The 13,641-nt window shown below is 39.7% G+C and overlaps 2 protein-coding genes across 5 annotated transcripts in view; one reads left to right on the forward strand and one right to left on the reverse strand.

Annotated features, from left to right (window-relative positions):
• Nucleotides 1-13,139, reverse strand: part of c8b (complement component 8, beta polypeptide) — a 168,847-nt gene extending 155,708 nt beyond the window's left edge. Inside the window, exons 1-12 of one of the 2 annotated variants that reach the window (XM_079347342.1) lie at nt 12,727-13,139; nt 12,424-12,571; nt 11,070-11,217; nt 10,111-10,252; nt 9,851-9,983; nt 8,780-8,977; nt 8,430-8,670; nt 8,102-8,230; nt 7,851-8,014; nt 7,214-7,367; nt 7,075-7,146; nt 6,762-6,962 (exon numbers count right to left, since the gene is read on the reverse strand). In XM_079347342.1, the coding sequence (XP_079203468.1) occupies nt 6,808-6,962; nt 7,075-7,146; nt 7,214-7,367; nt 7,851-8,014; nt 8,102-8,230; nt 8,430-8,670; nt 8,780-8,977; nt 9,851-9,983; nt 10,111-10,252; nt 11,070-11,217; nt 12,424-12,571; nt 12,727-12,809 (1,767 nt within the window). In that variant the 5' untranslated portion in view covers nt 12,810-13,139 and the 3' untranslated portion in view covers nt 6,762-6,807. Of the gene's footprint in view, nt 1-6,752; nt 6,963-7,074; nt 7,147-7,213; nt 7,368-7,850; nt 8,015-8,101; nt 8,231-8,429; nt 8,671-8,779; nt 8,978-9,850; nt 9,984-10,110; nt 10,253-11,069; nt 11,218-12,423; nt 12,572-12,726 lie in introns of those variants that run through there. The other variant, XM_079347341.1, reaches the window with a different exon arrangement.
• Nucleotides 47-6,498, forward strand: c8a (complement component 8, alpha polypeptide). Of its 3 annotated transcripts, XM_079348932.1 has the most exons (12): nt 47-93; nt 440-466; nt 618-723; nt 2,255-2,402; nt 2,502-2,649; nt 2,798-2,987; nt 3,069-3,251; nt 3,492-3,732; nt 3,823-3,954; nt 4,091-4,248; nt 4,851-5,076; nt 6,203-6,498. In XM_079348932.1, the coding sequence occupies exons 1-12, from the start codon at nt 59-61 to the stop codon at nt 6,352-6,354; spliced, it is 1,746 nt and encodes a 581-aa protein (XP_079205058.1). In that variant the 5' UTR covers nt 47-58; the 3' UTR covers nt 6,355-6,498. The 3 variants fall into 3 exon arrangements, with proteins under 3 accessions (XP_079205058.1, XP_079205059.1, XP_079205057.1); XM_079348933.1 differs by lacking the exon at nt 47-93 and having other exon boundaries at nt 287-466; nt 2,798-2,913; nt 3,190-3,251; XM_079348931.1 differs by lacking the exon at nt 47-93 and having other exon boundaries at nt 290-466.
• Nucleotides 13,140-13,641: the final 502 nt, after the last annotated feature.

A 13,641-nucleotide genomic window follows, 5' to 3' on the forward strand; every position in this document is an offset into this window, starting at 1 on the left:
ATAAAAGTAAGAGAACGCCTCGAGTCTTTTTCTTCCTTTCAGATAATCTAAGCACAGCATGGTTATGGATCATGACGCTACTCACTTGAAATTGTGTGTATTGAAACAACAATATTTGCATATAAATATTTATTCTATTTTTTTATTTATTTATTTATTTATGTTTTTTTTTTTTTTTTGGGGGGGGGGGGGCGAAGATTGGAAATTGGGCAAAAAAAACTCCCAACTTTTGTAAGAGCATTTGTTTACTTTTGATCAATCATTCACTTTGGTTTGTCAAGACTGCAGTGATAGAAGAACTCACACAATCACAACTGAAGTTTTGTGATTTGAAGGACTAACTCCTCGTTTTTGCTATGGAGATATTTATAAATTTACCTCTGACCTTATGTTCACTGTATCTGTGCATCTATTATATCCCAAATGTGAATGCATCCAGGGGGCCACGGACAACTGCTGATGACAGGTGCAGTATTCACTGCTTCACTACCTCTAATTCCCCTGATAACATCTCAGTCACATGTAAATATATTTAATAAATCCCAAAGGGGGAAGGCTAGGAAGTACACAAATAATAAATGTTTTCTGAATGTTGTTTTTGCGGCATGAAACAGTAGGACTGGGACGAGGAGAACCAGAGCTGTAAACAGACCGATTCCTATCAACTGTAGGCTTGGGCCCTGGTCATCTTGGACCCCATGTAATGCCTGCACTGACAAAAAGGTAACCAAGTCAGTCGCCATTAATTACATTAAGATGTTTTGAGAAAATTATTATACAAATCTCTGCTGTGTGGTTTCTTTGCAAATCCGGCAGTGGTAAAGCTGGAACTCTGCATTATTATGAGATAAATGACACACAGACACATTCTCCAGCGTTTCAGAATCTATACCTCTCTATACCTTTTCTTATGTGTGCTGCTGCCCTCTTGGTCAGGTCACCACTGTAAAATAGATTTTGATCTTAATGGGTTAATTATCTATCAACAATAGTTATAGGGAATGAAAATAGATACATATTTCAGCTCGATCCCCCTTCTCAAAAAGCCCTTCAAAAAAAGAGGTGGAAGTACAAATTGTCAGAATGCTCCAAAAAACTAAGAGACATTGTAAAAATTATGAAATAGGTACAGCGCAGGGTAAGACGTTCCATATCTTAGCAAATATTGAGGCAAAACTTTAAAATCATTTGGTGGCTGTGTGTCAGTCATCCTTTAACCACAAGGTTGGGGGTTCGATCCCCAGCTCCTGCAGCCACAGGACCCATGTGTCCTTTGACAAGACACTTAACCCCAAGTTGCTCCTCCTGCTTCGTCAGCAGAGAGTGATTGTGTATGAATGTTATTTGTTCAGTCTTATGGTAATTTTGCATAGCAGTTTATGCCTTCAGTGTGTGAATGGGTAGGTGACTAGAAAAGTGCAATCCAAGCTCGTCTATTTATCATTTAGAACATGTATATTTTATGATGCAAACAACAGTTTAACTTGTCTTACAGAGGCTTTGTTAGTGAAAGAACGGTCATGTTTATGTCCCTTGTTTGAAACTGAAAAAAATATGATTTATCGGATGATGTTCCATTCCCTTGGAAAACATTGTCACTCCTACCCCCCACAGCTCTATTTTGATTGGCTACTACCAACTCAAGGAAGCTTCAAAATAATTGTTACGATTTTTGGCACACATGCAATGTGCGGCAGCATTGTGCGATATTGTTATGACAGTATGATTTGCAAAAAATACAAAAATTAGAGATTTTGCCTGTCGGCGAGTCAGTCTTTTGTGTTTCTCCACTTAGGTATGTTTTTGTGAAGCATTGTTTCTCTAGGATCTGAAATAATTACAAACATCAAATGTGACATTCTTTTTTCCAGCAAGATCTTTGTGAACAACATCTTCTTGCTCTTTACTCCTTCCTACCTAAAAGTATCATACCTAACCTTTAAATCTAAAGGATAGTTGTTGGTTAGCTGCTTCAATTAATTGGTGAAATCATGTTGTGGCTACATGGTCCATATATCCCGGACTATTTCTGTTGGGAGCAAATGTTAAGTGTGAATCTGTTTGTATACAGTCTATAGTATGAATGAATAGAAGATGTAGCCGACAGACAGTCAATATGATGTTTATTTTACGTTTTCATACACCAATCATGATGACAATGGGAGTTAATTGTGTAGGCAAAAATTAAAGGTATGACCAAGAGGGGGAACTTGGAGAGGATATAAGTACTTACTCTTTCTCAACATCTTTTTAGTCCCGTTTTCGATACTTAGAGAAGCCATCCCAGTTTGGCGGAACAAAGTGTTTTGAGACACTGTGGGAGCGACTGGTATGTCCAACAGCGACCGCACAGTGTCTAGTGCCAGATTACTGTGGAGAGGACTTCACCTGCAAAGAAACAGGCAAGTCTCACAATCTTTAATCTGAAGGTGTTTTGTTTGATGGTGTCTCTTTAGACATGTACAGTATCTGTGTGTGAGACTATTTCTGTGTCTAACCAGGGCGCTGCATCAGTCAGTCCCTTCGCTGTAATGGAGAACCAGACTGTGATGATTTCTCCGATGAGGACGACTGTGAAAACTTTAACAAGAGAGATGACAAGTGCTCCACCTTCATGCCAATCCCTGGTGCTGAACGCGGCACACAGGGGTAAACACTGCAGAGCTATTGTTATTATAGTTCGGATAAAAATTGACGATGTCATTGTTGAGCCAAGCCATCATATCTTTCTCTTAATAGGTCTCATTTGGAGTAACAGATTAGCCAATGACTCATTTGATTATCTCATTTTGTCTAGCTACAATGCCCTGACTGATGACTTTGTGGACCGTGTACTGGACCCTAACTACTTTGGAGGAAAGTGTGAATATGTCTACAATGGCGAATGGAGGAAATTCATCTATGACTCATTCTGTGAGAATCTGCACTACAATGAAGATGAGAAAAACTACAGAAAACCCTACAACTATCATGCCTACCGTTTTGTGGTAATTTATTGTTGTGTTGTCATTTATGTCTTGACTGTAGACGATTTGAAATTGTAACCTCAAAAATGTCACCTGGTACAGGCGGAAGCCACGTCTGAGGGCTCTCATGAATACTATGAGGATATGGTCAGCCTGCTTACGGCGAGGAAAAAAATGAAGTCGTCTAATGCCGGTTTCACATTGGGGATCTATTATGTTGAAGGGGGACTGAGAGGGAGTAAAGAATCTGAGTTTCTCCAGAACATAACTCAACATAAAAGCCAGGTATTATCTGCTGACACACTCCTCAACATGTTTGACACAATTCTAAAGCCAACACTTGTGTTTAATGAGTCAACGGTATCCTTATTAGTCCTTGTTTTAATTGAAGGTATGTCGTTTATTTGCTTACAATGATAGTCAGAAAATATTACTGATTCCACTCTCACGTTTGTTTTCAGTGTGATGGATATCTGTTGCAAAAATGATGTCTATAAACATAAACCATTTATTTTCTATCCTCAGGACCTAGGATTTATCAGGCTTTGGTCCAAAGTGCAAACAGCCCACTTCAAAATGAGAAGCAATAAGCTGATGCTTCATGAGGACTTCTATATTTCACTCATGGAGCTCCCTGAGCGGTATGACTTTGGGATGTACTCCCGCTTCTTCAACACATTTGGCACTCACTACGTCACAGAGGGAACCATGGGAGGAACCCTTGAGTATGTTGTGGTTGTCAACAAAACATCCATGGCTGAATCAAGTAACGTGGGATTTCGAGTTACTGAATCAAAATGATCTAACTGAATGATGTCCTCTTTGTTTAATTGTCTTCCCGTTTTTTTCTCCAAAGACCTGAAGGGCGAACAGGCTGGGAGATGCTTTGGTGCCACAATAGGTATAAGTTATCCCTTCGATGGCTACGGAACAGTGGGACTGAAAGTGGGAGCTGATTCATGTAATAAAGAAGGAAAGTTTGGTCAAGGTGAGAAATCAATATACTGTAAGAAGCTCACTGTAAGTGAGGTCCAATATGCTTACCCTCACCCTAACAATTATACAAAGTTTAGAAGCTTTGTTTGTTCTCTCACAATGACAGCTTTCTCTTTCCTCAAATGTAGGAAAAACGTCTAGTTCCATTGTGATTGAGGACATTGTAACTCTGGTGAAAGGGGGGATCGTAGAGAGCAGCAGTGGCATTTCGGCTGTCAGGAATCCTGAAACGTACAAGACGTGGGGAGCATCACTAAAATACAACCCAACGCTCATTGAATATGAGGTAAATTACTGTCAGAAACCATTGACAGTGTAAATAGTTGACTTAGTTGCCATGGTGTCCCCTGTTGGTCTTTGGAACAACCCTATGAAGCCAACAGTTTAGCATATTAGGCATAAACATCTTGGCTTTTTGGATTGGAGTCTTAACAATATTTTCGAAGATAGTCAGGCTCCGCATTGTTACATCTCTTTCTGTGGCGACTTGTGGTGAGTCACAAGGAATCCATTCCCTAATTGTGTATTGGACTCTGTCATTTACATCATTTACAAAACACTGTAGTGAAGTATACATGAAACCAGTAATGAGGACATTTATTAGGAAAATATTGTTTTAGGTGAGCAGCAGGCTTATTTGGGTTGGTAGTTTTCATACAATCTGCATTCGCCCCCTGCAGGCATTTAGAAAAAACCCTGCAAGTTCAAGAGACTTTCACATTGGCCTCTGCTTTGAATCCAGAACCTACATCAACTAGTCTTATAAATTCTATGGAAGAAACATTTTCTGTGACATGACACAACATGCTCTTTGTTTGTGTGATTTTCTGGCTTCACATTTTCTCTTTCTCGCCTTTCTTTCAACAACCTTCCTATTTTATGATCCAGACTATGCCCATTTATGAACTTGTGCGCCTCAGCACAGCCGCTGATCACGTAGGAGTGAGACTGGCCCATATGCAGAAGGCCTGGGACGAGTATCTGCAGCATTTCGACTCCTGTCGCTGCGCCCCCTGCAGGCACAACGGGATCCCTGTTCTCAAAGGTACCTCCTGTGACTGCATCTGCAAGTCAGGCTACCAGGGAGACGCCTGTGAAGAAACTCTCAGAAGAGGTGAGATTTTTGTCAGGCGTGGAATACGCAAATGGAAACGCATTCAAAGCATTTGCTTCAGTTTAACAACCTGAGAAATATCCCTTTACACCTTTCTACAACCACTCTCTGTTAATTGTCTAAAGCTGGAGGCAGGAGACAGCTATCTTAGTAATTGGAACTAAGAACAGATATCTTCCTGCGGTACAAGCACCAGAAAAGCATAATCTCTAAAAGGGTTGGGGTTATTTAATCTGTATAAAAATCCAAAGATTGAAAATGAAAGCTTATTTGTTGGGTGCAGTGATCATGGGACTTTATGAAGGCACTCTGTTAGTCCAAGAAAGAAATGGGGATGTAAAAAAAACATTAAACGCCAGACCTTATGCTAAGCTACTGTATGCTAACTTGCTGGCTGCTTGCTTTAAATTTACTGTAAAGATAGGAGTAGTACCATCTTCTTATCCTTCAAACTTCACTGCTAATTAAAATTATATAAGTATCTTCACTTTAGTTGACTTAAAATACCTTTTGAGTGGTTCGTATTAATGTTCCTCTCAATGGGACATTTCCTTCTGAGGTGACGGAGGCTCAGTTGGTAGAGTCAGTCGTCTCTCAACAGGAAGGTCGGGGGTTCGATCCCCAAAGTACGAATGTGTATGAATGACATTAGTTACTTCTGATGTTCTCTTTACATAACAGACTCTTCCATCAATGTGGTAATGGGTGTGAATGAGTAGGTGTGACATGCGGTGTAAAACGTGCTTCAAGTAATCAGGAGACTGGGAAAGTGCTATATAAACCCAAGTCCATTTATCATTTATGTTGCTGGCAGTCCAATGATCCAGAACCTTTTGTAAGAGACATTACGGAGAATGAAAAACATATTTTTGGAAATGTCAAGCAGTACCTGAAATTAGACTTCAATAACACTTTTTTTTAAACCTGAAACCTGATATAACAATTTTTTCTATCAACGTAACTTGGCTTAGTTCTGCATCTCGGCCAATTTAACTGCTTAACAACACATGCTCTGTAAGTTGAACGCTCAATCGACTGTTTCATTTTCTCTTCTGTTCATGCAAATGTGGTGAAGTAATGACAGTGTGTTAACATATCCTAAATATAAGACAACATTTCTTAACAGATACTAAAACGGACGGCTCGTGGTCATGCTGGGGGGGTTGGTCATCCTGTACATCAGGGAGGAAGACTCGGACTAGAACCTGTGATAATCCTACACCTGATGGAGGCGGAGCAACCTGTCGGGGCTCCTCCTCTCAGACTCAGCGCTGTTAAATGATCCATTGATTGTTAGTAACAACCTTATATCCAGACACATTTTTGCTTTGAATAAAGATCAATTTTTTTATTCCCTTCTTAGAATAAGCTGTGATCTACAGTGTGATCCAAAAACAAAATAAATCTGTACTGCAGAAAGTACTGTTCTATATGTGGATTTTTTACATGGACTGTTTGGATGCTAATTTCCTAGGTGACACTTCTTAAACAACTTTTTTTTTTTTTTATGGAGAACTGAAAAATTATCCGCACCCGTGGCAAATCAAAAAAAGGTGCAATCAGACACATAGAAAATGACTTAAGAATCTTTTGATGATCATTTTGGTAACTCTGTTCTTATTTGCAGTAGGTAACTCATGATGTAATGCTAGGCAGTAAAAGACACACCACAGAATAAATACATTTTTTTTAATAAAACTTTATTTGCTGTCAGACATTTGGGCTGTTATATCAAAAGCATTCATTGGACTCTTGCTGCAGTCCTCGACAGGCCAGACCTCCGTTGCTGGGTGTGGGGTTGTTACACTGTCGACTCCTGCTCATCGTTCCTCCACTGCAGGAGGACCACGCACCCCAGCAGCTCCAGCTGCCGTCAATGGCCATATCTGTCAGAGAGGGCCCAATCCATAACACATATCAATATCTCCCATTTGTTTACTTCAATTAAACACACACATATAACACAGTGTTTTTGTAACTTAGATCTGTAGCACTAACCTTTTGGTCTCTGAGTGATCTCACAGCCCCGTCCGCTGTATCCAACAGGACACACACAGTCACACCTGGTGCCTGTTGAGGGAGATAACGTAATTAATAACGTAACTTAATGCTGCCTCAGTAACTTTTACAACAGTACCTTTCAAAACAGCCACTCCATTGTTGTGACATGGAGCACAGCGACATGAATCAGCCTCGGCCAGGTACTCAGACAGTGCTCTCTTCAGGTTCCTTTTCATGGTGGCATGATGGGTGAAGTCTCTTGAGGTCACCAACTCATACAGTGGACGTGTCTAAAGCAAGAATGTGTCATTATTTGTCAAACAAGGACCTTTTTGACCTTCCTTCAAGCCCACTCTTTATTTCATTTTGTTTTTTCACTGAGAGCTCCCTAAAATCGTGGATGTGTTAGAGCAGAGCAATATGTTTGTGTTTGGCAACTTTTGTTGATTTCACTTCAAATAGCTGTTGACCAGCCTGGCTGTACTTTGCCCCTCTGCAATTCTGTTAATCTTTGGTAACACCTCTGACCCAAAACCAAAAAAATGTTTTTGTGTCAATGATTCAGGTCAAATTCCTCTTAAAGAGTTGTAATCCAACTACAGGAACGGATGAAGAAATAAACAGGAAGGACAAAAATAGGGGTGTATTATGATAAAAGGGAGTCATGTAAAAAAGAAGAAAAAAACAGACCTTAACTTAAAGGAAAAAAAATAGAAAAAATGATTTGAACTGGGAATGGAACTAGAGATTCAGGGTATAATACAGAAACTCACTGTTGTTCGAATAAAATCAGGGTTAAAACGCACACCCTCGCCCCATAGCCCCATCAGCTGAGGGGTTGGAAGTTTTTTAGACACCAAAGCAGTGATGGATTGACTGCTTCCTCCCTTTACAACAGTAACAAAGTCCTCCACCATGCTGCCATTCACTGTCTCCTCTGCAGAGAGACAGAATGAACTCAGAGGTTTCGCATCAGTTCATGATTCAAAAAAGGCACACATTTGAAATCAACACACAGCCATACCTCCCATCTCATTCAGCAGGCCATTACAGGATCCACCACTAAACCCAGCTGACACATAAACACCGTAGATGTTGGCCCCAACCTTAAGGCCTGACTGTGTACAGCGCTTGTAGTCTTCCAAGGAATAATCTGCAAGAACAAAACTCTGTCAGAGGTCGACAAGGGCCTTTTGTTCTTTTTTGTTCATCATATTGCAATAAAACATTTTAACAGTGTACTGCAGATCAGACAGGTGTGTCATAGTCAATGTTTTAATAAATCATGCAACATACCATTCACAAAGAAATACTATGTGACTATAGTGTGGCAGTCGTTGATATCAAGATACCTGTCTTTTCAAGCTTCTCTTTGTTTAAGATGATGGTGTGCTCATAGTCTCCTCCCAGTGCCGCCTCTGTGATGTAGTGGGTGCCATAGTCTCTATAGATCTGCCTGTATTCCCCGTACAAGTAGGTCTGAGGCAGGGAGCGCAGGCGCTGCAGAAACTCTGGATGAAGCATCAAACCTTCTGACTTCAACATGTACTGAGCCAACTCCAGCTCTGCTTTGGCTCTCACAAAGCTGTTAGTCTGTGAAGGGAATGTGGATATGCAGATGTTGATTAAGTTGTTATGTTTGGTTGTTTTTGTCTCTGATAAATCAGAACAGCTTGACAAGCTTTTAAAAAGGACTTCTCACCTGGCCTGAAGCTCGGCGAATCTTCTGGACAGACTTGGTGTATTTGGCATCATTGTGATTGAAGCCAAATTCTGCAATGCCAGGAATAGCAAAGCCAAAGGAAACAGTGACCTTTGTCATTTTCTCTTTTACAGTGAAGTCCATGTAGTCAGAGTACGACTCAAACGACTGCAGGGTGAAATCATACGATCCTTTTGTCTGTTAAGAAAAATGGTGTTATATTTTATTTTCTTATTTAACCTGAGCCTGAGCCTTTATTTTAATAAACTCATTCAGATTAAAATATCTCTTTTTCAAGAGTGTCCAGGGCAAGACAGGCCGCCACACAATCAACAGAATGTCACACAAACAACGAGTAGCCAAACATACTCATAGAAAAATACACCATTAGGCATTAAAAGACACAAATACCAAATCTGAACAGCAAATGTTTATCAAAATCATCCGCAAACACATCAGGGAGAACGTCTACAGCCAGATGTGTCCGCCTCCAAGCCATTTAACATCCTCTTAAAAGCATCCAAGGAGAAAAGCTCATTAGGTTTTTGCTCTTCTTGGATATGAAGGGAGAATTATAACGGCTCCTGTTAACTACTGAATGCTTAGAAATTGGAATACACATAATAAAAGAATGAGACGAGAATATGAGAAACCATGATTACACATTCAAATAAAGTCTTGCAAGAATAAAGAGTCTTTCCCTTGAGCCGTCTTTCATAAACTGTTTATAGACTGTACTGTTTTAATAAATGGTGTATTCAAATTTTATAGAGCATTTAACACAGTTAATGTGAAGAATCTTTACGTTGCCAGGTTGGGGAAAAACCAACTCTTTACATAGTAATTGACAAGTTCTCCCAGATTTTTGATAATTTTGTCAGCTTCAGTTTTGTTTTTAAAATGTTGTCTATAGCCATTCGACAAAGCTGTGATAACTTAAATCTTTACTAAGAGACTAGGTGCAATCTATAGACCCCTTATAAACAAATGGTGTATATTAAAAACTACACTTGTGCATACATCCACTCTCAGTGTTGTTCATACTACTCTGTAAATAGCAGTCACTTTCACCTGTAGAGTGTACTGTTGGAGGTTGTACGGCTTCCTGAATCTGACGTCCTGGATGTAGTGCGACAGGCAGCTGCCAGCATAGTATCTGTTATCAAGCACCACCCCCTCCAGGTTACTGTTCAAGATGCTAATCCTGAAAGAGGCGTAACAGCAACAGATTTATCAGTGAACAGATTGATTTTAGAAGAGCAACATCTCTACGTATCAAAGTCTATTAAAATATCCCTCTCACATTGCAGATTAATTGGTGGATGACTCACCCTTTGGCAAGATTTTCAATTCCCCAATATTCTTCCACCTCCTGCCTGCAGGGCTTGGCTACCTTGTTGCAGCCTGCTTCATCCGACATGTCCCCACAGTCATCCTCACCGCTACACTGCAGAGTTCTGGGAATACAGCGGCCTGAGGGAGAGAGAAGATGTCTGCAGCATTTAGTTAAGGTTCGTTAACAAAAACAAGATACAAGTTTTAAATTCGGAGATTCTGCTTGTATGAGCTCTTGCTTAAAGTTGGAACTACTGTATATCGAATCATTTCACAAACACGGCAAGCTACACAGCAAACAACCACCATTACGTTAGCTTAGCATAAAAAAACAGGTGTCAGTTGGAAGCAGCTACACTTGGTTGAAAGGTTAAACACAGTTGGACACTATTTAGCCCAGCACATCACTGTAGAAATCACAACTTGGTTTTATTCAAACACATACACTTAACAAATGAGCTTTGATTGTGGAGGCTTATATTTCAGTATTCTGAAATAGATAAAAATTCTGCATCCTACAAGTATTTTTTGTAGGATGCAGTAAACTCAGTGACCTTCAATATTTCTTTCAGCTCACTTTCCAAGAAATATTATTGCCCTCTACTAAATATTTTTGCTATGCTAAGCTAATCAGCTGCTGGTTTAGCTTTAGCTTATTTTGCACACTGAGAGTTGTCAATTAGAGATGTTATCATTCATGTTACACCCTGCAATAAAAGTGCATTTTCCCAAAATGTTTAACTACTCTTTAAGAATGCTCTGAGTAAAGTAAAGAAGTTGGAAATGTCCTCCTGGCTCTAAAGAGTCATTGACTTTTAACTCTTCTCTAATGAGCTCTATTGACGTTTTTCATCTTGTGACTTGTATATTTTAACAGGCAGTAGGCAGTCTGTAACTCCAGACTTAATTTTCTGGATGAGAGAACAGTATTTATAAGGATGAATGTAAGAGGTACCTGTATGGGTGCAGAGAAATCCCTCACATATCGGTACATTGTCACAGGTGTAGCGGGTTGGAACGTCACAGGCCTCCTCCTGTCTGCCATGAAAATTGCACGGCTGTCCTCCAAACTGAGATGGCTGTTCTAGTTTGGCAAAGCGATACTGTGTATAGTTGTGGGAGACGAACACATAAACGGTCAGTGAAACAGAAGAAAGCTCGCCACTACCCAATAAAGGTTGTGGAAGTGCTCGAACAACTGCCCGGGGGAACTATAACGGCAGTAATCCCATTTGAGGGCTGTTTTCACTTTGTCATGTCAAGGTTATTAATCCCTGCTCCTTGTAAAGTGGATGAGATGGAGCACTGAAGTACATCAGCCAAAACCCTTGCCAGCGGAGGAACTCTTTCCCTCACAGAAATACAGCTCTCATTTCTCTCATTTTAATCACTATCTTAAGGTATTGAAATAGGACTATATTCACATCTGCTTTTATTTAGAATAACCATTTCCAATCAATTGGATGGATTCATTTGTTTTACAAGTAACTTGGTGAATAACTATTTATTTGTCTATTTATTTGGTATAAAGAAGTCCTTACACATCTTTGATTATAATCTTGAATGCAAGTCCAACAAAGTTATAATTTAGTATCAGGCCAAGTGTAATATTATCTGAAATATGTTCATTTGATTTAAGAAGATGCGAGGGCACTCTCTCTGGCTTTTCACTGAGGTTGTTGAAGGAATCAACTCAATGCAGATTGGCCTTGATTAAGACCAGGTGTGGAGAGTTTATATATAGGCCTACTCTTGGACTCCAGTGCCCTGTGCTGATTCATTATCTCACCAGCAGATGGTTAGGTTCTCCTTGTGTTTTCTCTCGTTGTCAGTGTGTGTGCAATCTATACAATTTCTGTGTTTGTTTGTCCCCTGTACCTATCCCCAGAAATAAATCCTGCTGTATATGGGTTTAGTCATTGGACAGCATGTATCACTGTGCATTGAGTTTCTGCATTGTAATCTGTGATCATGACTCTGCACTTTTTACTTCATCTGTAATCCAATTTGCACTTGAGGTTTTCTCTAAATTTATTGTTTGTAAACTGTCTCATTATCATGTAACGTTCACTATGACATGTGCCACTGAATGACTGTTGACTCTTGTCCAGGTCACCTTTGTGAAAGAAATCTTGATCTCAATGTGTTAATTACCTGGATAGATAAAGGTTCAATATACAAAACAAACAAGTTAAAGATTGAGGCGATTTTCTTCCTCTTAATGGTGTCATGATGGGAGAATCAAAGTATGCCATGTAGCTCTATGGCCCCCAGGTCCACCATCCCCTGTCTGGTATTATCATACTCACTCTTTTTTTCTGACAGATGTCGCAGCGTGACCAAGCGCTCCACTCCGATAAAACACAGTCCACAGGATGAACTATTGCCTGATCTGCCACTGACCGAGCTTCACGAACAGTCGGCTCTGCATTGTTCCCTGCTGTGACTGCAACTTGACTGTGACATGTAGAAGAAAATTACATCAAAATGTTCCATGTTCAAATCAGCCTGTTTAAAGCAAAACTGTTATGCTAATCAACCCGACAGAAATCAAACCTAACCACAGGAAAGAAGCTGCAGGCAATCTATTGAACAGATAATAAAACGCCTACCTTAACAGCAAAAAACTGAAAGTAATGTGGAGTATACAGGACTGCACACTGAGTGCACTAATCTGAATCGGCACAGAAAGCATGGCTGTTTGTTATGACTGACTGTGGACGTAGAGGACACTATTCAGCTCTCTATGTAAACACACAGCGATCAATACTGGCCTGATGAACTCACTGCTTAGACACAGAGATGAAGCTGAATACACAGCTCTGCAGGCCTCAGAGACAAGACACTAAATGTTTCATTTTTAAGTCTTTAATGTATTTAAGTCAGGTATGACGCTGGTCTTTAAATAATCTGACAACCTTAAGGGTCTTTGTGTTGATTTGATATGATCAAATCTACGGTGTATCATCTGTAAACCTTATGGAGAATCTCAAATGGCTCCGAAAAAACTTCAGTGAACAGAAGATTAAAAAAATGTGTTTAATGTGATAATTTGCTATTATCACAATTCCTGTGGGTCAATTCCTGTAAACTTCATGACTCATGACCTTTAAACTTTGTTTAACTTCACTCATGCTGGATTTTACAGAATGACACAATCGCCTGACTCCGCTGTACTTTAATCAGTGAAAACTCCTAGCTATTACAAATATTTAATATTCCTTGACTCTTATCATCCCTGGTAGTTACAGTTACAGTGATGTTATGATGTGGCATGTTTGTTTGTGTGCAATGGTCTGATATTGATAGATCCACACAAAGTGTTTTAGTATAACTTCAGAATTGTGTTCTTTATATGATCACTTTAAGACTGTGATCCCCTCTAAACTCCTCAGATTGGAGTGCAAGGCTCTGTCTGCAGCTTTAAGATAAGATTAGCACTTAATTACTAAAATAAAAAAAAAAAACATTTTTCCTCACCTAAATATAACAGGTATACTCAGTCACACTAATAGTTTAAAGACTAA

The sequence above is a fragment of the Symphodus melops genome (assembly GCF_947650265.1).
Source record: "Symphodus melops genome assembly, chromosome: 7".
NCBI classification, from domain to species: domain Eukaryota; kingdom Metazoa; phylum Chordata; class Actinopteri; order Labriformes; family Labridae; genus Symphodus; species Symphodus melops.

Bases quoted from the DNA above. Each gene is read 5' to 3' on its own strand.
- c8a (XM_079348931.1), top strand. From the start codon at position 357: ATGGAGATATTTATAAATTTACCTCTGACCTTATGTTCACTGTATCTG. The intron at 724-2,254 runs GTAACCAAGTCA...ACATCTTTTTAG, and splicing joins ATGCCTGCACTGACAAAAAG to TCCCGTTTTCGATACTTAGA. The intron at 3,252-3,491 runs GTATTATCTGCT...TTCTATCCTCAG, and splicing joins TAACTCAACATAAAAGCCAG to GACCTAGGATTTATCAGGCT.